The sequence below is a fragment of the Myotis daubentonii genome, chromosome 6, assembly GCF_963259705.1.
Source record: "Myotis daubentonii chromosome 6, mMyoDau2.1, whole genome shotgun sequence".
Classification (NCBI taxonomy): Eukaryota; Metazoa; Chordata; class Mammalia; order Chiroptera; family Vespertilionidae; genus Myotis; species Myotis daubentonii.
The window spans coordinates 83,892,942-83,919,597 of record NC_081845.1 but is presented as its reverse complement, the minus strand read 5'-3'; the positions used below and the strand labels follow the sequence as shown (position 1 = coordinate 83,919,597).

Below are 26,656 nucleotides of genomic sequence, written 5' to 3'. Positions count from 1 at the left end.
TTTAAAAATGGCATCTTTGTTCCATCTTTTTCACTCCCTTCTTCCCCCTGTCAGAGTCCATTAAATCTCTCAGTTATTATTTTGTTGTAGAATATGCCACATGGGCAAGACCCCTAGCTTCTGTCCCAGGCAGCTGCCAGAGCGCCATGGGCTTTGTGGGGCCAGGTGACCAGAGCAGCGGCCATGGTCCGGGTTCCTGCCACCCCACAATGCTGCCAGAGTCACCTCCCAGGAAGCAGGGGGCACGGTGGGAAGGGCCACACAGACTGTCTCTCTGACACAGTGTCTCTTGGGCGGCGCTTGCTCCTCAGGCCTGCAGGAGAGTGAGTGAGAGAGGGGAGGGATGATGAGAGCAGGGGGAGAGGTTCAGGTCAGTAGTCAGTTCCAACAGGGTCCCTTGTTTCCTTTCCTCTTCACACCATCCTGCTAAACCTTCCTAATTCTCTCCCCAGTCATCACTCCCTTCCCTGCAGGGCACAGGGCATGCTAGCTACCTTGCCTCCCTCTTTTCTTCCTCCATAGCTGTCCTTGAAGTTCGCTTGGTCTTGATCTCACAGGTAGGAGCATTCTGGGGAGAAAGAAATGGGGATCAAAGGTGATTGTCCTGCTTTCCCCAGAGGATGGCTCTGAAGGCCGTTTTAATGCCCTTGTGGGGGACAAGTCCTGTTGGGTACAGCTGGCATGATCAAATAATCATATTTAATAATATTTAATTTGTATCGCACACTTGACTTTGGGCCTGGCACTTTGCTTAATATTTCACGTGGCTTATCTCAATCTTCCCAGCAACCGCTGGAGAAGTTAGGACTGGCTTTATCTCCATTTTACTGATGAGGACACTGAGGTTCAGGCTTGCCCAAGGTTACTCAGCTATTAAGACTCAAGCCTAGATCTGCCTGATTCCAAACATTATGTTCCTAAGCTAAACCTTGAGACAATCTCCTTTATCATCTACGGAATGGAGGTGATGAGAAGTAAATGAGTTAATGAGCGGTGATCGTGCCTAGCAAGCGGCCAGCACCTGATGGGCATAAAAGACATTGTACTTATTTTTACCCATAATAATTAAGATGATTATTTTTAAAAAGCACAAATAAAATTTTCAATTAATTTGAGTCAAATTAGAGCTGCAGCCCCAAATAGAATGGCTTTTCAAAAAAATGCTAAACATTTTACAAAGTGTTGCTCTTTGAAAGAAATATTTTTTCTATATATTTTATAAACCATTTTCGACTGAACATCAAGGCTAACTTTGGCATGTGGCTTCCCATGGGCTCCTTCCCTGAAGGAACTCGGAGACATCACATCACATAAGCCGTAAATACAAAACACATGGACACATTCAGAACAGAAATGTTGGCCCTGCCCCGACCTCAACCCCCAATTTATGGTCTCTTCCAGCGTTTGCCATCTTAGGTGGGATGAGTTTGGTGTCAGTGTTGCTACTAGGAAACGTGGTATTGAACTTAAAATGGCAGCATTGCGTTCCTCTAACAAGAGAAGACCCAACCCAATACATTGTTGTCAATTTCAATTCTTACCTTCCCAGGAGTGGCTCTGGGGTCCTTCTTGCCCCTTGATAGAGGGCAGCACCCAGATCCCCCATTACTGAACCGACATCTCTAAGAGGCAGCACTAAGCTGCGTAAGGAGGTGATCTGAGAGCCCCAAGGCCTGAGGAAACCTGCTGGGTGCCAGGCTTTTACATGTGTGCGTGGGTCTGGAGAAACCCAGGAATGGGCATCTGTGTTCCTGTCCTCAATCATCCACACCTATCTAACCAAACAGGCAGGCTCCTCCTCAAGTATCTAAAGCACTTTATAGATATTTTCTTAAATACTATCATCTGTGGAATTAATATCCCATTTTACTGAAATCCCAGAGAACAGAAATGACTCTCTCTCTCTCTCTCTCTCTCTCTCTCTCTCTCTCTCTCTCTCTCGTTCTCTCTCTCTCTCTCATCCTGTATGCCTTCTTTACTTTCTTCTTTCTGAAATATTTATTGAACACCTACTATAGGCAGAACAATATGCTGGAAGGCCTGCCACCACTAAAAAGCGTATTAGAAAGCATCTCTGCTCAACTTAATCCATACCAAATACAACACGTTTGTCATGCCATTCTTCATTTAAGCAAATAAGCGAATGCTTCATATCGCCAACAACAGAGGTTAATTAGCTTCTAGAGAGGATTCAGATACTTTAGATTTCTGCCTATATAGCCAATTTCATTCCCATTTCTCATTTCCTAAAATACTCAAGTATTTTTAAGGTAGTTGACAGCCTATGTTTAGTCATATAATCCTTTCATTTCACCACAATATTTAGGAGGCCTGGTGTTTAAAAAGTGGGCAACTGCCATATAGTCAAAGCAGGGGGAGGGGGTTGCTCTTCCATTTTCTCTTCCATGTTGTCACAACCTTGCAACCAACTCTGCATTCGGGGTCAAGTGGTATATTGAAAGGGGGAAGCAGAAAGTGGCAGAAAGATCTGGGTTCCAGACCCTTAACTCCTACTAACTATATGTGTGACCTTGAACAAGCCACTTGCCCTCTCTTGACCTCCTTAAATGTGGACAATAATATACTAATATTACCTTCCGGATGGTGTGTTAAGGGTCTATGCAGTGATTCTTACCAATAGCTTTGGAATACCTTTAAGAATCGAGAAATTACAGGGAGTTTTAAGAGGTGCAGCTAGGGTCTGCCTACCATTAAGAGAGAGAATGAGGTCCATTGCTTTTCACAGAATTGGCAAAAATGCCATTTTGTGGAGGATGAGGAAATGCAATCCCAGAGCAGTCCGATCTCTTATGTAGGATTGCATGTAGGTAGATGAAGGGAGGTCAAGGGTTAGACATCTATTTCCAAGCAGCTCCCATCCTCACTCATCTGGAAGACACATTTCCTTCCTTTATGATAGTAGCATCTCTGCATTATCTTTCTATGAAGCACCTCCTAGACCTATTTCCTTTTCTAGTTTGCATGAACCTGTTAGCATTTGTTACAGATCTAGGCAAACTGATCCTAAGCAATTGTGTATAGTCAAGAAAATTAATTTCCAACATGCTGATTCCATACCATGCTCCAGCTAACTTCATGAAAAAATCCCATTATACATTACTTCATTAAAAAAACACACACCAAGTTGTATAGCAGGCCTGACTGAATGAGTAGCAATTCACTCTAAGAGTGACCTATCTGCAGGCATCATGCTTCAAGCAGATTGTCCTTCAGTGAACAAGAGACTCCCTGGCCCTCAATGCTAAGGACCAAAGGTCTTTCTATTTGCTATTTCATTCTTTGGCTGTAGAGATGAGGCCACACTCCTGACTTCATCAACATGATATCTCAGCCACCTAAACAAATGAAAACATGACAGCTAATCTTGAAAAAAGATAGACTTTTCATCTTAATTTTACCTTTTGTATGCTTCTTATCTGAGTTTCTTATAGCCAACATCTCTTTAAGTTAAAAAATGCAAGAGGAAATCAGTGCTAATGGGGCAATGATGGAACACACAGGAATTGGGTCATAGTGTAAGTAGACAAAACTTAACTGACCCCTGTTTTAATGATAGGTATGATCTTATTGGGCCAGGTGATTACCAGACACAGCACTAAGCCATTGGTAGGACCTAAGGAGGTCAAGGCTTAGATATCCTTGAGAGGAGGAAGGAACTGTGGCTTCACCCTATCCCTTGGTGAGAGAATAGCTGTTATTGCTTTGCTTCACGACCCCCAGCTCTCATCTGACCTTACTTTGACTCATTCAATAAATACTGATTGAATTCTCATTAGAAACTATGAAAATGAAAATGAATGAGACTCACCCTTACCCTCAAGAAGCTTACCATCTGCTCCGAGAGACAGAAAAACAAACTTGTAGGCGACAACACAGTGCAGCAGGTGCCATAAGAGAAAAGTGAGCCCAGGGTAGAGGAGCCCCAAGAGGAAGCACCTACTGGCTCAGGCAGGAAGATGACATGGATCTGGATCTGGAAGGATGAGTAATTCCCTGTCATTCTGGGTCTGCAATGGAGCTAGTGGCAGCTCCACACCATCCCGCAGTGCATGACCTGGGAGTAGACAAATCTCCCACCAGGATGATGCCATGAACAGCTCTCAGAAAAAGAGAGGAAGATTCCTCCCAGACCGTGGCATTCTGTAGCACGCCAACCACACTTTGCCTCGGAGATGAGCGAGAGGGATTCTCACAGGGGTGCAGCGGCAGGGTGGGTGAGCAGTATCAGAACCTCCATGGGAAATGGCTCATGCTTGAGAAAATCATGCTCAATATTAGAATAATTGGAAAAAAAAGAGATACCATGTTATCAAAATACATAGCACGAAGGAAAAGTGTGAGATCTTAATGTTTAACAAACGAGGACATCAATATAAAAATGCTGAGAGAAGGCAACATGAAACCCCACATTTCCAGCACAGAGTGTAGATAAATGTTACCCGATTGCTGGCTGAACACCTAGCACCAAGTGCACTGGAGTCCACTGAGTGCACAAGGCACTCAATAGGGAAGGGTGACAAGGAGAAGTGGTTGGGAGACATTTATGCTCTAGATGTTGACATATTCAAAGAACTTACTGAGAGCTGTGCCCGTCGCTGACCCTAAGTAAGACTTTAAAGCAGGCACTTGGGTCTTCTCTGCCCACACTTCCTGACCTCTCCTTTGGAGGCCCACCATGCCCCTAAAGGACCATACATACATGTACTCTGCCTCTCTCCCCGAGCCCACAGCAGCCACCCCGCACTGTGAACCTCTCCTTTTATCCAACGAACCTGTCTTGACCCTCACCTTTGAGGAGTCTGTGTATTTGCATTTCCAGGAAGGTTTTTCTGGAACCACTAAAACCTCACTTCCAAAGCCACGCACCCTGCTGCAAGGGCACGCCCTTCCTTGCTGTACTCGCCTGACATCCCTCACGTCCCATCCCGGGGCTGCTGCCTCCTTGCAGGCTGCTCTTCCTTGCCCAGCGGAAAGCCAGTCCTCATTCTCCTCCCTCTCTCTTGCCCGAGCACCCCTCCCAGATCCCTTAAGGCAACAGGGGGTCCGTGCCCTGAACCACTGTGGGTAAGAGTGAAAATGAGGGCGAGCTCTGGTCCAACCTGAAGCTCACTTTAGGGACCTTGCATTCATTTCAGTCTCTGCAAGAGACCGTTTATTGATTCATGGAAGCTTTATTAGAGTTATTAGAACAAATAAAACACATGCACACAGACATAAATCCATCTCTCCCCTCCTCCCAAACCACCGGCCGCTGAAGCGAGTCCTATTTCCAGCCCTGACACCTTGCCAGTTTGTCATTCTCCTTCCTGGCCACATCAAGTTCCATCGGGTTTGAGTTTATTGGCTACACGGTGAAGTTTAGGTTGTCATAGAAATTAGCCTTGATGGACAGGGATATGGCCAGGGGATCAGGAGAGCGCGGCAGGCTCGTGGTGTTGGCATGGCTGAGATGTTGGGGTGCCGGGAGCCCTCTCCAAGAAAAATCAAAGCTGGGTCTTTGCTGCAGCAAGCGAGTGCAACGAGACACTCCCGGGGGACGGGGGCTTGGACGTGATTGTGAGCCGTCCAGTTCCCATTCCTCCCATCCGCCCTCCCCCTTCCTCCCCAGGCCTCCCGGTGCCCCCCGGTGCCAAAAATCCTTCCCTGTGCAACGGAGGCAGGGCCAGGAGACCCGAGGTTAAGCCACTCTCCTCTGCAGTTCGTGGTTAGCTTTCGTAGGCTCTTGGCCGTTTGACAAAAGTTGGATAATAATTCAATATTTCTTACTGAAATACTTGACCTTATTGTTAGTTTTTGTGACAAGGGGAATTTAAAGGAGCTGCAAAAAAATGCAAGCAAGTGTGGCTGAGAAAGGCCAGGGTATGCCACTGCGCACGGCACGGTTTCTTTTTCTGACATCTATAAAACTTAGGTGAAAACAGGTCAACATTGATGTTGGCAAATGAGAAGACCAGTTCTATTGTTAGCAAATGAACTTCAGATATAAATGCAAGTCTGGTTCAATCAAAACCACGTTTGGTTTTAGACACCAGTGATGTGCTTTCTATTAAAAAAGAAAAAAGGCGTGTGTATATAGACACACAAAGTAAAAATATTCTTTGGCCACAAGGATCATTTTCTAAGTATCAAATCAACGTGTTGCAGCACAAGATGGGACCGCTATCATTTTCTTTTTAAATGTGTAGGGTGCATTTTCCCAGAATCCTCTCTTCTCTCTACTTTAAATTGGCAAGGGCTGTTGAAAACTGAAATCTTATATTAAGAAAAAATGTGCATTGCCTGATGTAGGGGCTTCCTGGAGACTGCTGGCTGGTGGCAGAGGAAGAAATGAAGTTCCAGGATTCAAATCTATAGCTCCCAGATTTGGCCCAAGTCTTATAATCACTGTTCCGGGTTCCTCGCAGGAGTCTCATGAGACACGTCTGAGCTCACAGAGGAGGAACATCAGAGAAGTGCAGTCACTGGCCAAGTCCAGCTCCTGGAGGGTCAGTTAATTTTAGCCGCCCGGGCAGCTGGCTGATCTCATTTTCTCTCTGTCCTGCGGTCATCTGAAGTCCCTGTTCTGCTAGGAACTGGGACAACCTCTGAATGTCGGAGCTGCTTCTTCCCCCAGCGACCTCCTGTTAGCAAGGAGGCCGCTGCGGTCTGGAGGCCAATGTGTGCTGGGTGACGGGATTTGAGGAGGGTTACTCTTTCTGGGGTGAGCCCTTTTTAAACATTGAGGTGAAGTCACGTAACATAAAATTAACCAGTTTAAAGTGGACGATTCATTGCCATTTAGTAGACTCTCGGTGTTGTACAAACACTACATTTTCATGGGCCCAAGCCGAAACCTGCACCCACTAAGCCGTTGCTTCCTAGTCCCACCTCTAGATTCGTTGGTGATGCAGTTGACGAGCTTGGGTTCCACGGGGTCGCTTCCCGATTTTCAGTAAGTCACAGCCGTCTTGGCAGCTAGGACAGAGAGGAGAGTTTTCTGGTGGGGAGTGCGAGGTCCTGGGCTGGAGTTGGGGGGCACAGGAGAGGCGGCGCCTGGAATCACACAGGAACCCAGACCAGGAGACCTTGTGAACCGGAGGGGACCATCTGTTGGGGTAGCTGCTCTGTCTGAGGCTGGTTTTTGGTCTCCTGCTGAGGTGATGATCCCTTTAAAATTCTCAGCATTCTCACTCTCCCATGTCCTGCCTCCCGTCTGGGAGGCATTTTATTCCTTTAATTTGTGTTGGTCGGCATCCAAGTCTGGCACCAGGCAGTCCCTCCTTGAGGAGCTGGGGGTGGTGGAGGCTCACCCAGGTCTGGAAGGGGAGCCTCCCGGGATGCTAACTGCTGGCTGTCTCCTTCAATACCCATCATCCCGCTGGTAATCACTTTCAAATGGCAAACAATAATAAAAGCTTTCCTCGGCTTGGCTTCCAAGTGTCAGCGTACCTACCCAGGCGGTGGGTGTGTGTATGTGTTTGAATTGTCTAAGAGGAAGAAGACGTTTGGGGAGCCCTCGAGTACGCTGGGATGGGCAGGAATGGCCTGAGGTTCCTCTCCAAACACTCTCCGTGAGGCTGACCTGAGAGTCAGAGGAAAGAACTAGACTGGCAGGCGGCTTTGGCTTTGCATCTGAATCTGGAGGGAGTTGGCCCGGTCTCTCCTGATGGGGTCCCTTGTGAATCTAGGCATTGCTCGAAGCCGGGGATGAGACAGGAGGGGAGAACCCAGCCTTCAGATTTGGCTGCGAAGATGTGTGACTAGATTCCAGAGGAAAAATCCCAAGTGTCTGAGCTGGGAGGGAGGTGAGGCTGACCCCTCCCTGGGGTGTGTTCCAGGCCACACAGAGCCTCAGGGCTCGCTGGGTTCCTCTCCCTGGAGGTTCTGTTTTCCTTGGAGGCATTGGGGGAGAGTCAGGCTGAGAATTTAACTGGTAGGCAATTTCAGATGCATAAACTGTGGCATGCAATGCAAAGTTCACAGGAGCTGTAAACTGTCTTCCTTACTGTGAGCCACACTGAGACGGGTGGCCCAGGGTTAAGGGGCTGCTCTCTGCAGGCAGGTGGCTGTGGTAGAAATAATTGGGAAGTCCTGGCAGCGGTCAGGGCATTTCCCCGGAGGCCTGTGGAAACTTTGGACCTTGTAGAAGTCCCCTCCGCGCACCCTTTCACTCACCCAAATGCACCCCCTCCTGTAAACCTCCAGGTCCCCCTCCCCACAAAGACTTCCTTCCCAGTGGGCCCCATGGCCCAACACAGCCCCGGTCATCTGCGCTGGGCCTGCCCTCTGTCCTCCGACACCCTTCCAGTGACCTATTTCTGCTTCACAAACTGTGCCGCCGCTTCGTGGTTTGGAGCCGCAGCCCTTTGCTTGCTCCTGACTCTGAGGTCAGGGGGGCAGGTGGGCTCAGCAGGGAGTCCTGCAGGGCCCTGGGCCTCCCCACAGCATGCTGGTCCCAGGACCCTTTCACACACGGGCTTCTCAGAGGCGCGAGAGAGGCGGCTGCACCTCGTTTAAGGTCCATCTCGGGAGAGGAGATGGGCCGGGTCACCTCACGGTGTTCGGTGGTCAAAGCCGGTCCCAGGGGCCACCAGCCCAGAGTCAAGGGCAGGAGGAGACAGACCCCCAACTCTTCATAGGAGGAGAGGCAAAGGATCGGCAGTTATTTTAAAACCGCCCCCTGGAATAGTTTGGCTTTGAAGCTTCTGATCAGAACCACTCTTTCCATCCTTCCTCTCAGTTATCACAGTTCCCCAGGACCCCTCCCTGTGCCGATGGCAGGGGGACTTAGTCAACATTGGGAGATCATTTCAGGATTCAGGCGTCAGTGACAGGTGTGTGAGGAGGGGCTTTGGGCAGGAGGATCCCGCTACAGGCAGAACCCGCTTCATCAAAGCACCGGGGTCAGAAGCAGCCTGGCAGTGAAGTAGGTGGGAGGGGGGCCGGGGAAGGTGTGTCCTGGGTCAACCAGGCGCTGAGGGACTCTGTGAAGGGGAAAGGAGAAGCGCACCCCACTTCACAGAGTTGAGATGTGCAGGGAAGAGCTGGGGGGCAGGTTCCTCTGACACACGCCCCGGGGCACCTGGGCTGTGCGGCTGCCGGCTGCCCTGGTTGTCACTCAGAGAGTCTGCAGGGTCCCAGAGCCACCCTGCCGGGAAAGCAGAGAAAGAGGCTATTGTTTCTCCCCACTTGAAGTGGCTGATGACAGTGCAAAGGAATGTAGTCAGGACCCTCCCTCCTCGCCACGGAGGATTACGGGCTGGAGAACCATTGGGCACAGGGTGTGGAAACCGCTGGGGTGGCAGAGAGGGGAGTGAGCGTTCCCTGGGGGCGCTGTGGAGATTCTGGAATTCCACCCTCCAGCTCCCAGCTACTGACACCTCTGGCTCACTGTGCAAAATGGGAACGCTGGTTCTTAGGATTTTTTTTTTGAGGATTAAATAAAATAATCCCAAATAGAGGGCCTAGTACAGCCGTGGGCAAACTACGGCCCGCGGGCCGGATCCGGCCCGTTTGAAATGAATTAAACTATTGAAAAAAAAGACCGTACCCTTTTATGTAATGATGTTTACTTTGAATTTATATTAGTTCACACAAACACTCCATCCATGCTTTTGTTCTGGCCCTCCGGTCCAGTTTAAGAACCCATTGTGGCCCTCGAGTCAAAAAGTTTGCCCACCCCTGGCCTCGTACGATGTGTTGCCACAGGGTAATAAGTGCTAAATAAATACTCACTTCTTCCTCTCCAAAATGTTAGAAAAGGGGCCTTAGAAATCCTTGAATCCCATGTGCGATGAGCACGCCGAGGCCTGGAGGCAGTAACTGACTTGCCTAAGGGTTAGCCCTGTGTTGGTGAATCCTTGCCTCCTCCTCTTGGCTGAGCTCTGCCTTCTGTGCTGCAGGCCTGTGCGCCCCTCTAAGGACGTGAATGTTTCATTGCAGCCACACCGCAACTCAACATGTCCCTGAAGAACATGGGGGCCTGGACGAGAAAGTGCTAGCAAAGCACGAAAACAAAACATGAAAAAAACGCACAACAAAACCGCATCTAAAATGCCAGCATATGTCAACATGAACATTTTTTAATAAAGCCATTCATTGAAATCGCATTAGTAAGTCCTTGCTCCTTTATCCATTTCTTACGTATTTAAAAAAGAAAATTAAAGATCAGAGTTTAGAATGATACTAAAATAAAAAGTAAAATGTCTCCCTCCTGCCCGTGTGCCCTCCCCCAGACCACACCATCACTGACCAACAAGGCCTCCTGCTTATCCACGAGTAGCAGCTGGACCCACGTGGTCCCGCCAACACTCAGGGTGGTTCAGTTTATGGAATCCAGTTCTCCAGAGGAGCTGCCCATCAGGAAGCCTGGGTGCTATGAGACACTGTACTGGGCCCCATTATCGATGACTGAGCAGCCAATCACCCCTCGTGTAGTGGTGCAAGAGGGCAGCGTTATATTCTGCTCACAGATTCTGTGGGTCAGGAGTTTACGCAGGTGCAGAGGAATGGCTCCCTGCACATGTCTGTGGCCTCAGCTGGAGGGACTGGACTGGCTGGGTTGGGGGGGGGCGGGTCCTCACTCACATGCCGGCACCCGGTTCGGGCTGGGTGAAGGATGGTCTTAGCCAGGACTGCCTCCTGGAGGGCCGCAGGGTGGTTAGACGTCTTGCTCAGTGGCTTGTGCTCCGAGAACAAGTATCCCAGCCAACCGGGTGGCAGCTGCATGGCGGTTACATGACAGCCTCAGATGTCACACGTTGCCACTTTTGCCATCCTCTCTCTATTGGTCGAAGCAGACGCAAGCCCACCCAGATGCAAGGACAGGGCACCCCAGCTGTCACGGGAAGAGGGTCAAAGAATTGGCACCTGTGCTGTGGAGCCGTCACCTGTGGTGATCAGGCTTGGTGAGTGCTGAGCCCACCGGCTAACAAAGGATTTGGGGGCCGCTCAGGGGAAAGAGACAATCGAAGAGGGGAGATTCAGGCCTTTGATCTCTGGGGCATTGTGAAGGTTTGTGGAGACAGATTGTAAACAATGGGACTATCTTGGATAATCCTGGGGAAAGTATGGCTTTGAAGACTTTGCTCACAGCTTACTTGCCACAGTTGAGAAGTGGGACCACCACACCTACCTGCTTCATCGCTGGAGTGAACTGCTGGGTGAACACCAAGGCCTTGACCGGAGCTGCTGTGGGGATGAGCTAGACTGCATTTTTCCACCAACAGGAGGAAGTGGCAGTGCAGGGGGCAGCTCCATGAGAGCCAGGCCGAGGGAGGTGTGGCCTCATTTTGAAAAGGGGTGGGCTCCACCCCCACACACCCTTCAGCCTCCCCCCACCTGTGTACATACCCAGAAGGAGCATCGTTTGTGTTGAATCCAAAGAGGAGTCTTTGAAGCCCTCAGACATCTCCAGAGCAAAGCGCAGGGTGAGGTCAGGGCATTCAGGAGGCCTGAATGGAGGGAGGGAGGGGCATGTGCACCAGCCCCAGCTGTGTTGAGGCTGGCTGTAGCACAAGCGATGCCCCACTTGTGAGTCCGCAGCCCAGCAGCCATGTGGTTGGGGCAGGAAAGTGGATCGTTGTGCTGTCCCCCATCTCTTTGTGCTCCAGGAGTGAAGGGAGAATGAGAGCTCTGGGCTCGCTCTGTGCTTGGCAGGCACTGTGTTAGGTACTTTGTATCATTAACCTGTTTGATGCAGTGGTTCTCAACCTTCCTAATGCCACGACCCTTTAATACAGTTCCTCATGTGGTGGTGACCCCCAATTTCATTGTTACAAATTGAACATAATTAAAGCATAGTGATTAATCACAAAAACAATATGTAATTATATATGTGTTTTCAATAATCCTGTGAGTCTTAGTTGATAGTTAAAAGACTGAGGCTCAGAGTAAAAGCCTTTTCTAAGGTCACACTGGGGCAGGTTCTGTCGGCTTTTGCAGGGCAAGGAAGTCCCCTTCTCCTTTCCTTTTCTTCTAGTCCCCATTCCATTCCACACTTTTCCCTTTACTCTGAACCACAAGATTCTGTCACCAGGCTTTTGGATGCTTGCAAAACGCAATCCCTTCATGGTTAGGGCCATGCAGGAGTTATCTGCAAATCATATTTGAAGAAATGATGCCTTAGACTAGCATGCTATCCAATACAGTAGCCATATGTGACTGTTAAGATAAAACAGAATAAAATTAAAGAAATTTAAAGCGCAGTTTCCTAGTCATACTAGCCGCACTTCAAGTGCTCGACAGCCACACATGGCCAGGAGCACCTGTATTAGATGGACAGGTCTACTAGTAGAATATTTGCATTGTTGTGGAAAGTTCTATCGAACACTGCGACTTTAGAGAATAAGTATAGGAAGAATCACATTTTTCTAAATTACTAGTACTATTGTTATTTTTACTAATACCTTTAATGGTGATTGAGGTATTTATTTTCTCCAAATCTTTCTCAGAGGTAAAATAATTGACTATATTTTTACAGTACTGAAAAGTTGACAAACTGTATACACATACTTGATCTTATTTAATGCAACAGCCTTGCAAAGTATGGTAGGGAATGATGTTACAGGTAAAGCAATAAAGGTTCAGAGAGGTTAAGCAACTTGGCCAAGATTCTGTAAACAGTAATGAGTAGAGCCAGGATTTCAACACAGGTTCTCTCTTTGTGCACTTTCTGCAGGGAGAATGTGTGCATACAAAGCCTGGAATTCTCCTTAGGCAAAATTATTAAATCGACAGTAACTTGCCAGGGTTCTTGTGTGGAGAACTGTGTTCGTCAGTTTTCTTGTTTAGACTGTCAGATTTTTCATTAGATCTTGCCACTAACAAATATCTTTGTTTTCCTTCCAAAGTTGTCGGCAGCTTTTATAATTATTTTATCATAGGAACACAGTTTACATAGGCATATATTTATTAATTGGGAAATTACCTTTTCCAATTAGTTTATAATGAGAATAATTATGTTTACTGTCACTTAGACAAGTGGTAAATAAAAAAGAATCAGTTTTTTAAAATGTAACTTTCCAAAACTAGGAGTGATGTAAGATACGTGTGCATGGAAAGGTATCCAGCAATACCTGGCCAGGCATCTATTCTAATAATAGAGGAATATGCAAATTGTCTGGGATGCCATCACAATAACAGTAACGACCAAACAGGCTGCGTGGGGCAACTAGGTCAGCAGGGGGGTTAGTGAGGGATGACCAAACGACTGAACAGCAGGCTATATGGGGTGACCAGGCTGGCAGGGGGGGCTGTTGGGGGCAACCAGGCCAGCAGAGGGGCAGTAAGGAGTGACCAGGATGGCAGAGGGGCAATTTGAGGTGACCAGGCTGGTAGAGGGGGGCAGTAAGGGGAGACCAGGCCAGCAGAGGGGCAGTTAGAGGTGACCAGGCCAGCAGAGGAGGGCAGTTGAGGGTGACCAGGCCAACAGGGGGGGCAGTTGGGGACAACCAGACCAGCAAAGGGGGGCAGTTGGTGATGGCCAAGCCAGCAGGGGGTCAGTAAGGGGCGACCAGGCTGGTGGGGGTTGCAGTTACGGGAGATCAGGCAGGCAGGCAGGTGAGCAGTTAGGAGTCAGTGGTCCCAGATTGTGAGAGGGATGTCTGACTGCCGGCAGTCAGACATCACCTAAGGGGTCCCAGATTGGAAAGGGTGCAGGCTGGGCTGAGGAGAACCCCCCTCCCCATGTACAAGTTTTGTGCACAAGGCCTCTAGTGATATATAAAGAACAATTCATTTATGCACTCATTTATTTAGTTAATATAAAATATTACCATCCACTGGTCTAGACACAGGAGATAATAGCAAAGGCAGGTAAACAGTAAACCTATCCTATCTAATAAAAGAGAAAAATGGTAATTGGCGGACGATGATACCCTTTTCATTGGCTAATCAGGGCTATATGCAAATTAACTGCCAACTAAGATTGGCAGTTAACTGCCAACAAGATGGCGGTTAATTTGCATATGTAGGCACAATGCAGGGAGGCGAAAGGGAAAGCAGGAAGAAGCCCCCTGCCACTGACAGTGATCGGAAACCCAGGGGGGAGCTAAGAGCTGGGGGGCAGGGCAAAGGCGGCCCTAGGGCCGCCTTTGCCCTGCCCCCCAGCCATGATCGGAGAATCAGGTGCCTTTGCCGCCCTGGCCAGTGATAGCAGGAAGTAGGGGTGGAGCCAGCGATGGGAGCTGGGCACGGTCGAAGCTGGCAGTCCCGGGAGCTAGGGGTCCCTTGCCTGGGCCTAAAGCGAAGCCCGCGATCGCGGGGCCGCTGCAGCTGCAGGTCCCCGCTGCCCGGGCCGGATGCCTAGGCCAGAGGCGTTAGGCCTGGGCAGGGGTGGAGCCTGCAACCATGGGGAGCTGGGGGTCCCCTGCCCAGGCCTGACACCTCTGCCAGAGGCCTCAGGCCTGGTCAAGGGGCCGATCCGGTGATTGGTGATCGGAGGGTGATGAGGGTCAACTCCTCTGGCCGAGGCATCAGGCCTGGGTGGGGGGCGGAGCCGGGGATTGGGGGGATATGATGGTCCCCTTGCCCAGGCCTGAAGCCTGGGTCAGAGGCGTCAGGCTTGGGCGGGGGGTGGAGCAAGCGATCAGAGGGAGATGGGGGTCCCCTGCCCAGGCATGATTCCTGGGCCAGAGGCCTCAGGCCTGGGCGGGGGCCAGAGCCAGTGATTAGGGGGAGATGGGGGTCCCCTGTCCAAGCCTGACACCTCTGGCGGAGGCGTCAGGCCTGGGCAAGGGGCCGATCAGGCGATCGGAGGGTGATGGGGGTCTACGCCTCTGGCCGAGGCATCAGGCCTGGGCTGGGGGTAGAACCAGTGATGGGGGGAAATGAGGGTCCCCTGCCCAGGCCTGACGCCTCTGTCAGAGGCGTCAGGCCTGGGCAAGGGGCCGATCCTGCGATTGGAGGGTGATGGGGGTCAACGCCTGAGGGCTCCCAGTATGTGAGAGGGGGCAGGCTGGGCTGAGGGACACTCCCCCCCCCCCCACACACACACCCAGTGCACGAATTTTGTGCACCGGGCCCCTAGTAATAACATAAACAACATCATGTCAAGCTGTGATAGTGCTTTGCATAAATAAAAAGCAAAGAAAGGGAATAGATAGTAGCAGAGTAGGTGGGGATACTGTTTTAGACAGGGTTGCTAGGAAAGATCTTTCTGAAGTTCACTTGAAGAGGAACCTGAAGAATGTGACTAAACAAGCTATAACCCCAGGGAAACTGTTCCAGCAATAGGCGCCCTACGTGCAAAGGCCCTGAGGCGGGCACATGCTTTGTCTTACTTTTTGCACTAAATCACCACTGATCTTATATTTTCTACTTGATGGCATATTTCTTGTCTGTTTTCCTATGCATGACGCCTATGTTTGGCTCTAGGAGCAATGGGGCGGCTCCTGTGGTTGCAATGTAGTGACTGAGCTACGAAAGGTAGAAGCCAGGACCAGTTCCTGGGCCACCAGTTGTAGGCTGTGAAGGCCTTTGGATTTTATGCTAAGGTGACTGGGGAAGCTGTCGGTGGTGGTGCATGGAGCACATAAGTTACTGTAGGCTTTATTGGTTAGGCTTTTTGTTTGTTTGTTTGTTTTTGGTAAGAAATCTGATTATTCAAATGTATTACCTCAGTGGTCGGCAAACCGCGGCTCGTGAGCCACATGCGGCTCCTTGGCCCCTTGAGTGTGGCTCTTCCACAAAATACCACGTGTGGGTGTGCACGTATAGTGCGATTGAAACTTTGTGGTCCATGCGCAGAAGTCAGTTTTCGGCCTGGGCGAGTCTATTTTGAAGAAGTGGTGTTAGAAGAAGTGGGGGGTGTCACACGGTCGGGCAACGGGAGAAGCGGTGCAGCCAGGCCATGGGATTCGCAACGTGGGGGAGGCGCGTGCGATTCATGCACGAGTTGAGTGAGCCAGTCAGTCAGCAGTCTCATGGTGCAGTGGTTAGTGCTAGTCACATCCGCAAATCGCTCGCGGGTGACAAAAGTACCTACTCGAAGCATAAAGTTACCTGTATTTTTCCAACCAGCTGCAAATCCTACAGGTATTTTTGTCATCAATTTAAGAATTGTAAATATTTTGTGTTGGTGGCTTTATTATTATAAAATGAAACATTTTTTTAGGTGCCCTGCTTGACATGGCTCCAAAGAAGAAGCAAAGAAAAACGGAAGACGAGAACCGTGAATTTAAGGTTGAATGGACCGAGACTTTCGCGTTTATTCAAAACTTAAATGGCCTTCCGACCTGTCTTATTTGTCAGGAAAAATTGGCGCATAATAAGAAATCAAATTTGGAGAGACACTTTACAACTAAACACCTGTCATTTAGTACTAAATATCCTGTCGGTGATGCAAGGAAGAAAGCAGTTGAGGAACTTCAGAAGAGTCAAGAAAAATCAAGTTCTGTATTTAATTACGGGATGCCATCTTCCAACAATGTTAATATTGCAAGTTTTGTGGTTAGTCAAGACATTGCTAAGAGAGGAAAGCCAAATACAGACGGCGAATACATAAAAAGTTGTTTTATAAATGCATCCGAAGAGCTATTTCGGGATTTTAAGAACAAAGCAGATATTCTAAAAAAAATTAAAGAGTTACCATTGTCTGCTAAAACAGTGAAAGATAGAACAGTCCAAATGTCTTCGAATATAACCAACCAGCAAGTCGAAGATCTTAAATTGGTTTCAGCTTTATCAATAGCAGTTGACGAGTCTTTTGACGTAAATGATACAGTGCAAGTTTCACTGTTTGTACGATTTATTTCATCTACAGGTCCTAAAGAAGAACTTTTAGGATTATTGCCACTCAAAGGTCAAACACGTGGAGAGGATATAGCAAATGCTGTAACTGAGTGCATTGAAAAACATCATATTCCACTTGATAAAATTGTCTCAATTGCAACAGACGGGTCGAAAAGTATGACCGGCGTAAGAAACGGGTTTGTTGCTATTATGAAAGAAAAAATTAATCACGAGATACTTACTTACCATTGCATCGTTCATCAAGAAGCGCTTTGTGCGCAAACATTTCCAGAAGAAATTTGCAAAGTTATGGAATTGGTGATTAAGATGATCAACTCCTTTATAGCTAAAGCTCTTAATCATCGCCAATTCAAAGAATTTTTAGTTGAAATGGAGAGTGAGTACGCAGATCTTCTACTGCATAACAAGGTACGTTGGTTATCAAGAGGAAACGTTTTGAAACGTTTCGCTTCCTTATTAACAGAAATTAAAGCATTTCTCCTTGAGAAAGGTATTCACTATCCAGAACTAACGAGCGATCAGTGGATCCAAAAATTTTATTTCATGGTAGACGTTACATCTCATCTAAATCAGCTTAATCTTAAACTACAGGGGAAAGGAAACACAGTTTTTTCGATGTTAGAAGAAGTTATTTCATTCGAAAACAAATTATCTCTTTTTGCTCAAGATTTTGAAAGAGAAACTTTGATTCACTTTCCAAGCTTGTTGAAATATCGCCAAGAAAATAATTCTGATATTGACATTTGCTATTTCAAAACAACACTTTTAAATATGAGGGAAGCTTTTCTCAACAGGTTTCAGGAATTCAGAAACAGCAAAGCGACATTAGCCTTTGTTAAAAAACCTCTCAATGCTACTGTAACAGAATTAAATTTCTCTCCCTTTAATATTGACATTGGCAACTTTGAAATGCAATTGCTGGATTTAAAAAACAAAGAACTGTGGAGCTCGAAATTTGAACGTCTTTGTGCTGATATAGAAATATTGGAGAAAAACAAATGTGAACTTAGTTCACAGCACAAGTGGTCTGCTTTGAAAGACCTGGAGAAGGAAGATATGTTGATTTTTAACACCTGGAATAGTATTCCTGACTCATATAATCAACTGAAAAAACTAGCGTTTGCTGTTCTTTCCTTATTTGGGTCTACATATTTATGCGAACAATCATTTTCAAGCATGAATCTTATCAAGAGTAAATTGAGAAGTCGTCTTATTGATGAGAACCTGGAATCATGCCTAAAATTAAAAACAACAACATACAAACCTGACTTACCCAAACTTTCCAAGGAGATGCAAGGCCATTGTTCACATTAGTGTTTGTCAGTCATTGTCATGATTTAATTTTATGGATATTGTAAGGTAAATTGTAAGGAATTTAATTGTATCAATAAATAATATCGTTATTAAGTATGATATTAAGTTTTATTCAATGTGCCTATAGTTTAACTAAGACTTAAAACTTTAAGTAAAGTTTATTAAGTTAATTTTAGGGAACGTTGTGGAGTGAAAGAAGATATAGTGTCGAGGATTGAGAAAGGTGTGTTGTGATGGTTTGGACATATAGAGAGGATGAACAAAAGGAGATAGATAAAACAAGTATACAAGATGAGTGTGGATGGGAGAGTTGGAAGGGGTCGACCTCAGCGAACGTACCTCAATCAGATTGAGGACGTTTTTAGCAAAGGCCAGCTTAGGAGCACCCTAATTAAGTTAATAACAATGTACCTACCTATATAGTTTAAGTTTAAAAAATTTGGCTCTCAAAAGAAATTTCAATCGTTGTACTGTTCATATTTGGCTCTGTTGACTAATGAGTTTGCTGACCACTGCCCTAGCTGGTTTGGCTCAGTGTACAGAGTGTTGGCCTGTGGACTGAAGTGTCCCTGGTTCGATTCAGGTCAAGGGCACATGCCTAGGTTGTAGGCTTGATCCCCAGTGGGGGGCATGCAGGAGGCAGCTGATCAATGATTCTCTCTTATCATTGATGTTTCTATCTCTCTCTCCTTCTCCCTTCCTATCTGAAATGAATAAAAATATTTTAAAAAAAGAGAACCCAAGAGGAGCCAGACTGGGAAGAGTGATGGAGGAAGATGCAGCATGACAAATGCTGGAAGGAAGGACAGAGTATGAGACAGAACAGTGAGTAAGTCCAGCAGCTGAGAGACCCCAACAGCCATGAAATCAGGGCCTTATTAGTCACCACTGCTCCAGCTGGTGCCTTTGGCTTTCTTCTTAACCAAATGGTGGTGGTAGTAGCACCAGATGGTTGATTTCTGACGAAAAGTTGAGGAGGAAAATCCCCATAAGTTTTCCAAATTAAGAACCTGCATATAGCATGGGCAATGAGCTATAGATCCATTGGAGGGAATTTCCTACAATCTTAGAGTCTATAGAAGCGAATCGTGGTCTAGGCCCTCTCGTCGATATTCTATGACTGAAACTGAACTGATACAGGAGCAGCATGTTGGCTTAGAATGAGATATGACATTTAATAAGCCAAGCAAAACAAAGAGCAGATAAAGAACTAGAGGAAGCCAAAAAGGGTAAGGAAAGCACCCTTGAACCGCGAGCCATGGAGGGTTAGGTCTGAAATGACAAAAAATCTGAGCTCCAGAGAGTCCAAGTGTTATGTTAGGAGCCAGTTAACACAAGCAATGAGGCTGTGGTCCTGCTGAGGGACATTCATGAATAATGGAAGCAGGTGGCCTAGAAACAAAACCACTTTCCTCCCAGTGTATTCCTGGGTGATCGAGTGTGTCTGGGATACGGATGAACTTGAAGGTATCAGGACGTGTCTCACAGTGCACCCCTCAGGGCGCACCAGCGGGACACTGAGCAGGCACCGCCTCTTTGAGTGACAACATCCTGCTGGTTCACCCGCCTCCACGTGGCCCCGGTACAACGTGCTGCTCACGGAGCTTTGTTCCCGCATCATGAAGGCTCTGGATCTGAAGGTGGGAAGGGCATGGAGAAACCAAGGGTGTAGAAAAATATCCTCTTCTTCTTTTTATTTACAAAAAAAATTTTAATTGATTTTTTAGAGAGAGAGAAAGGGAGAGGGATAGAAACATCGATGAGAGAGAAACATTGATCTACTAGGAATTCAACGGGTGACCTCCTGGTTCACGGGTCAACACTCAACCACTGAGCCACACCGGCCGGGCCAAATATCCTCTTCTTAATTCAGGTAGAGTGGTGAGCCCCTGAGAACCAGCTGCAGACAAGTAATATGGGAGAGCCAGTGGATTAAGAAGGAAGAGAAGTCAGGTGGGTGCATTAGAAAACCCGCTGGTTCAGGCTGGGAACATTCTCTCGAGGTCCTGGTTCTTAGCACTGCTCTGCCCTGGCTCACCTTGCTGACTAGGACAAGTCCCTTCACAGTCCTGGGGCTTTAGCTTCCATATCAGCGGAATGGTGATGGCGGTGTCCCCAAGGGGTTCCCAGTTCCTGTCTAGCCCCCTAGCTCTTTTATTTTACCGTGGCTGGTGCCAAGGCTGGTGCATGGTGGGGGCGGGGGGCCCTGGGGTCCAAAGTAGCCAATTGCTCACGTGGATGGGATACACTAGCGTCACCTCCCCCATCATCTAGTGTTTGCCATTCTCTTGTTAGATCCAGTGGAGAATGGCTCTAGTCTGGGACAGTTAACAGGTGCCATTCACATTCTGTCCACCACACCACAAGCCAATGGCGTTATGTTGCTAAATGAGCCTTGTTTTCCATTGCATCTGGGTTAGGCGTCAGGATGCTTAATTGCACTGCAGGCGGCATTGAGATGAGCACCGTGCCTGGACATGGTGGCCATGCTCTCATATTTGGACCAGACAAAGGGGAAACGAGAAGAATTTAGCTTGGGAAGGACTCCTGGTGTTCAGAGGGCATCTAGGACCCCTCAGGACGGCTATTCCTGCCCGCTAACCTGCTAACCGTATCCTTCTCATGAGACACTTACCTGCTTACAACTAACTCCGTGCTCATGGGGCCGGTGAGTCCTGTTACAATGTTGCTTAACTCATACCATGGAAATAATAATATCTGTCCTACCTGCATATTAGGATTCCAGGGAAGTGCTTGGAAAAATACTAAGTGCCATGCGACTATAAGGTTATTAATAACGTCGCTATTATGCATTTTGATTGATGAGACTTTGATACAGGGAAAGGCTGCTCCCCTCCCTCCACCACAAGACCTGTTCCCAAAAGTACATCTCAGTCCACACTCCAAAGACATTTCTTGCAACCACATCTTAGTGCGGTTCACCCAATAAAAAGCTCCTCTGGCTCCAAGTGGGCATGCAAGTTCATCACAACATTTGCCATCAATAAAAGCCAATTCTTTCCATATGAAAAGCATTACAGCTGTCGAACGGTTATTGAGTGATGATACCTGAATAATGGGGATACAGGCACAGGGAAATGTACAAAGGGAAACTTCACAGGGACGCCAATTGCAAAGATAGAAATGTCGGCATCAGAGGGAATTAGTTAAGCAGAGTGGAGCACTTTGGCCTTCACCAAGCAGGAAAGACGAGGAGCAGGGGCGGTGGGAGGTGGAGAGAAGCAGCAGGGAGCAATGAGAGAATCAGTGCTACCTGGCAGAGGAGTCACAGATGAGGGGGTGGAGAGTAGCCGTCACAGCCCACGCAGACCACAGCCCACACGGACCACAGCTGCGCTATGGCCAGCTCTCCCAGGCCAGGAATTTGTCAAAAATTATCTCCTGGAAAATTCTGTCACAACAGTCTTTGCATTTATAATTAGAGCCCCATTTAATCCTCAAAAGTGTCCTGGTTTGGGCATTAAATGATATCACCCTGGGCATTGTCGTTATTGACGGATGAAAATCTGGAGGGACTAACCGAGGCTGGGAACTCTGCCCAAAGACCCCAGGTCCTCAGAATCCGTGTCCCTTCGTCTTCTGTTGCAGAGCAGAACTTCATCTGACTCACTTCCAAAACAAAAATTCTTCAGTTAGTCCATTAAAAGAAATAACAGCCCTGTTTTAATCTCAGCAACGGCCTTGGGATGAAAAGACTACTAATTACTCTAATTAACCAAGCGCATTAAGTGCACATGTTCAAACGAACACGAAAATACCATCCGTCTTGGTCCTGAGGTTCTCGAGATGCTGGAATCCATAACCATTTAGTGGCAGAAACTGACTTCAGAGAAAACACAACCAAAGCCGCCGGCTTGTTTGTGCGACTGCCGACTTGTGGAGGAGCAACCAAGAGACGTGGACAGACAGGAGGGTGTCTCCCCAGTTCGTGTTTCCAATTACTGTCCCGAGGAGACAGAACAAAGATGCTCCTATTTATAGCCAAAGTCTGAAGAAGGGAAGGGGGGAGTGAAGAAGCTTAATCATGAGAAAATACCATCCCTGGTGGCATTCAGAGTGGATAAAACTGCAGTTTATTGTAAGAACAAACTGTCTTCAGGGAAAAGGACTCCTTCCAAGTCTTGCCTCCATGTACAAGGTTCTCTGAAACCACTTCGCTGCCAGTGATGAGAGCAGGTGGGACAGATGGGCATCGTGATGGGAGCTGGGTCTGGAGCAGGGTGGGCACCAAAGCTTCTCGGCGAGGATGTGCCTCTGCACCTGGACCTGGGAAGCCAATGGAGGTCACGTTTCTTTGTTCTTCTTTGAGCGTGCCAGTGAACCTGGCTCAGTTCTCAGGGCTCGGACTTCAGGCAGTGCTATCAGGGAGCAGGGGTAATGGAGAGGAGCTCCTTGGAGAGGATCTGGTTAATAATGCACAAATGGCCTCAAGGTACAGAATGCCGTCTTGTTTTGGTATAGGTCCAACGGTGGGGGAGGGATGCTGGGGTGGCACACAAGAGCTCTCTTTATCTCCTCTCCTTAAAAAATAGATTTAAAAAATACATCTTAAGTTAGTACATTGGCCAAGCACTGTGTAATTTCTATAGCATCATCCCATTCGACCCTCATGACAAACCTTTAGAAGTCTGTTATTGCCAACCCATTTTACAGATAAGGAAACCGGGGCTCAGAGAAACTGAGAACTTGCTTGCTCAGGTTCTGTACATGGAGTTCTAGGAGGCCTCTGAAGGGTCAGTGTGGCTACCATTCTGGTGGTGCCCAAAATGATGATGAAGGTACTTCCATTTTCAGGTAATTGGTTCCTTGTCTTTTGGAGCTCAGGATCTCCTATCCAACCGCTAGATAGCATAGCTCCAGAAAGAACCTGTCTGGGGCGCAGAGGTTGCACCTACCAACCCCATGTCACAACCTGTGGCCTAATTAGGATACTGCCTTCTCCCTTCAATTTATCTGAAATTCCAAGGTAATTCCATTTCCTCTAATATGGTGGACTAGGTTTAGGGAAGGTCCTTGTAGAGTGTACAAATGATGTGTGTTTTTTTTTTTTTAATTTTTTCATTCTAATCAAATTGGCTTGTGCTATGGAGATGCTAAAGGCTATAGTGGTGCTGCATCCTCTGCTATGCCAAATCCCTCCCAAGAAAGATATAAAGGAGGGGACCACTGTTCTGTACAACCCTCTTGGATGTCTAATAAGTGAGTCTTTTGCTCTCCAAATAGAGACTCCCTAGAGTTGGCTCAGATCAGTAATGAATCCTTCTACAGAAACAGACTAGAGCGGTTGTCATTGTTGTCATCACCATTTATTAGATAATTTTTGCCTCTTGCTTCATATTTAAGAACTCAATTGCTCAAACCAATCCTGACCTGCAGGAACAGGAACAGTCAACAAATTCTGTCACTTCTTCCCTTTTAGATTTATCCTTTCCTTCCATCCTACATTTATCACACTGGTTCAGCCAGGCAGTCTCTTCTATTGTTCAAACTTATTTCTTTAACTCTAGTCTTTGTGTCCTGATCTCGAAATTCATCCTGCAGGCAACCGCCTCCCCCTAAATATTCCATTCCCAAGTCCTTCTTTACTCAAGAATCCACAGTACCCCACTGCCAAGTTTTGAGCTTTTTAAATCACAAAAATAGCACTTAAATAATGTCCCAAATTTAAACAATACAGAAGTGTATAGAGGAAAATCTTAGATCTATCTATTATCTATCTATCTATCTATCTATCTATCTATCTATCTATCTATCATCTATCTATCTATCCATCTTAAAACCAAAGGATTATTCTTTATTTTGAGATTCTTTTCTTGTTTTAATATTTAAAATGCTTATCAGTATAAGCTATGAATATGCTAGATAACATTGCATTAAAAATAATAGTAGAAATATTAAAAAAATAGTCTCCTGTCCCATGCTTCTTGTTGGAGAGCCCAATCAAAGTCAAATGCCTCAGCTAAGCTGTTAAAACCTATGTGACATGGTGCTGCTGGGGTTACCTTCTGAGCCTCAGTTCTACTCCTCCTCCACTTCGACCAATTACTCCATCCAAGTCATGATCTATTCTGATAGTCTTTGTCTTTTAACTGGAGAGTTTAGTCCATTTACATTATTTGTAATAACTCTACTATTTGGATTCATTTCTGCCATCTTGGTTTTCTACTTTCTAATAATATTTATCCTGTGGTTTTTTTTTTTCTGTTTCATTTTTTTTCTTCTTTTGCCTCCTTGTTTTGAATTTATTGGTTCTATTTCCTGAACCTCTAATTCCAATTTACCTCCTGTATTCTAGTTCTTTTAATGGACATCCTAGAAACTTTAATATGCATAATTAACATAATAGAATTGAAATTTAATCACTGTATTTAATCTTTTTTGAACAATAAAAGAAGCAAAGCACACTTCAATTCTAATTACTCACCTCCGAATTTTATGTGCCATTTTCTAGAATTTCAATTCTCTTAATTTTTAAAAACCCATAAATTAAACATTGTTGATGTTTTCTACCATCATTTTTTTAATTTAGATTTAACCACATGTTTAACTTCATAGTTGCTCATTGACCCTTTGCATTTCAAACCTGCCTTCTGGGATCCTTTACTTGTTTCTAAAATGCATGTTGTTTAGAAGTTCCCACAATGAGAGTGTTTTGGTAGTAATTTCTCTTAGTTTGGCATAATCTGAAGTAGTTTTTTTGGCCCTCCCCCTTTGAAAGATAGCTTTTCTTGTTTAGAATTCAAAATTATTAGTTATTTGATGCTAGTTGATTTATATTAATGCTTGTCACTTTTTTCTAGATAATCTGCTTGTTCTCTCTGATTGCTATTAAGGTCTCCTCTCTGTGTTTGTTTTTCAAACATTTAATATGTCTAGGAATGGACCTCTTTTGATATATCCTGCTTGGGATTCTCTGGGCTTTCTTAATCTCTGCACTGATGTCTTTCACTAATTCTGGGGAATGTCAGCCATTATCTCTTTTAATATTGGTTCTTACCATTCTCTTTATTGTTTTTATTGTTTTATTTTGAATATTCTCATCCTAATCTCCAGGTTTCTTAAAAATTTTCCTTTTTCCCATTACTTTCCCCCCTCCTCATGAGTCTGTGTAATCTCTTCAATATTCCAGTTCATATATTTTCTCTGATAGTCTAGTCATTGAAATTGAAATTTTATTTATCTTTTTTTATTTCTAGAATTTTTATTTGGCCATTTTTCTTTTTTAAAAAAATATATTTTATTGATTTTTTACAGAGAGGAAGGGAGAGGCATAGAGAGTTAGAAACATCGATGAGAGAGAAACATCGATCAGCTGCCTCCTGCACATCTCCTACTGGGGATGTGCCCGCAACCCAGGTACATGCCCTTGACCAGAAATGAACCTGGGACCCTTCAGTCCGCAGGCCGATGCTCTGTCTACTGAGCCAAACCGGTTATGGCTTGGTCATTTTTCAAATCTGACTAGTTATAATAGTTTTAATTTAATACACTTTCAACCTCCTCTCATATTTTTGAACATATTAATTATACTAATTTTATAATATATGTTTGATAAGTCCTAGTATTTGTGGTCTCTGAAGATCTGATTCTAGAGTTTCTTATTTCAGCTGACTCTCACTCAGGGTGGTTTATTTCCCTGTGTTTAATGACTTAAAAAAAAAGAGTTTATTTTCCTTGTAACTTAATTTGCAGGAGTTCATTGAGGCCCATTTTGAAGTATTTTCTTCCAGAGAAGGTTGGAACTTGCTTCTGTCAGGTGCCCAAGGGTTTCACCAAGTTGGAACGAACTTAAACTAAAAAGTCAGGGTTTTCTTTCAGCCACAATAGTTGTGTATATTCAGGCCCCAAACTCAGTAAAGGTTATATCTGTTATTGGACATGGGGAGGGGGATTTCTTTTTTTTTCTCTTCCTGCTCCACGTAGAGCGGAGGCCAAGCTGGCCACGTGACTGCGTGTGCTTGCTCTGCGGGGCAGGCGTTTTTCTGCTCACTCACTGCGGTGCTGCCCTTCCGCCTTCTTGGCTGTGTCTGTGGGTCTCTGTTCTGACCTTTTACTCATCTTGGGCTTTAGGTTTTGTCCCTTCTGCGTGGGAAATGCTGATCTGACGGCTCCTGCGTGGATTGGGGCTGTCTCATCATCTCTGGGCCCCAAGGAATCACTTCACTTTCTAGCCAAATCTGTCAGAGGTTAAAGAAATGTTTTTATCTTTTACCAAGTGCTTTTAGGAATTCTTTACAAATCTAGTTCACCTATTCGCAGAAAGGGAAGACTTTACTTTTCTTGCATTTGGGCAAATTCTCTGAGCTTTAGTTTGTCTCATCACCAAAGTGGACGAATGCCAATTATGATTTTTGTGGGGATTAAATAAGATACTGGATATAAATGTCTCCTATGTAGAAGTTGAATAAATGATGGTAATTACTATTACTACTGCTACTGTTTTGCTACTAGTACAGTTAAAAGAAAGATAGTTAATTTTAAAAGCAGTTAAATTCTAGCTTTCTAAACATATTCATCATGTATATTAAGTGTGAGGGCCTTTTTTCCTTTTTTTTTTTTTTTTTTTTTT

General features: G+C 46.1%; 1 protein-coding gene across 6 annotated transcripts in view; it reads left to right on the top strand.

Moving 5' to 3' along the window:
• The window catches only part of RUNX2 (RUNX family transcription factor 2), a 322,789-nt gene that overhangs the window by 222,270 nt on the left and 73,863 nt on the right, over window positions 1-26,656 (top strand). For 3 of the 6 annotated variants that reach the window (XM_059701541.1, XM_059701540.1, XM_059701538.1), the window contains exon 6: window positions 16,115-18,157. The exons of 1 other annotated variant lie outside the window; for it this stretch is intronic. In XM_059701541.1, the coding sequence (XP_059557524.1) occupies window positions 16,115-18,066 (1,952 nt within the window). In that variant the 3' untranslated portion in view covers window positions 18,067-18,157. Of the gene's footprint in view, window positions 1-16,114; window positions 18,160-26,656 lie in introns of those variants that run through there. 2 more of the 6 variants (XM_059701537.1, XM_059701536.1) reach the window with 2 other exon arrangements.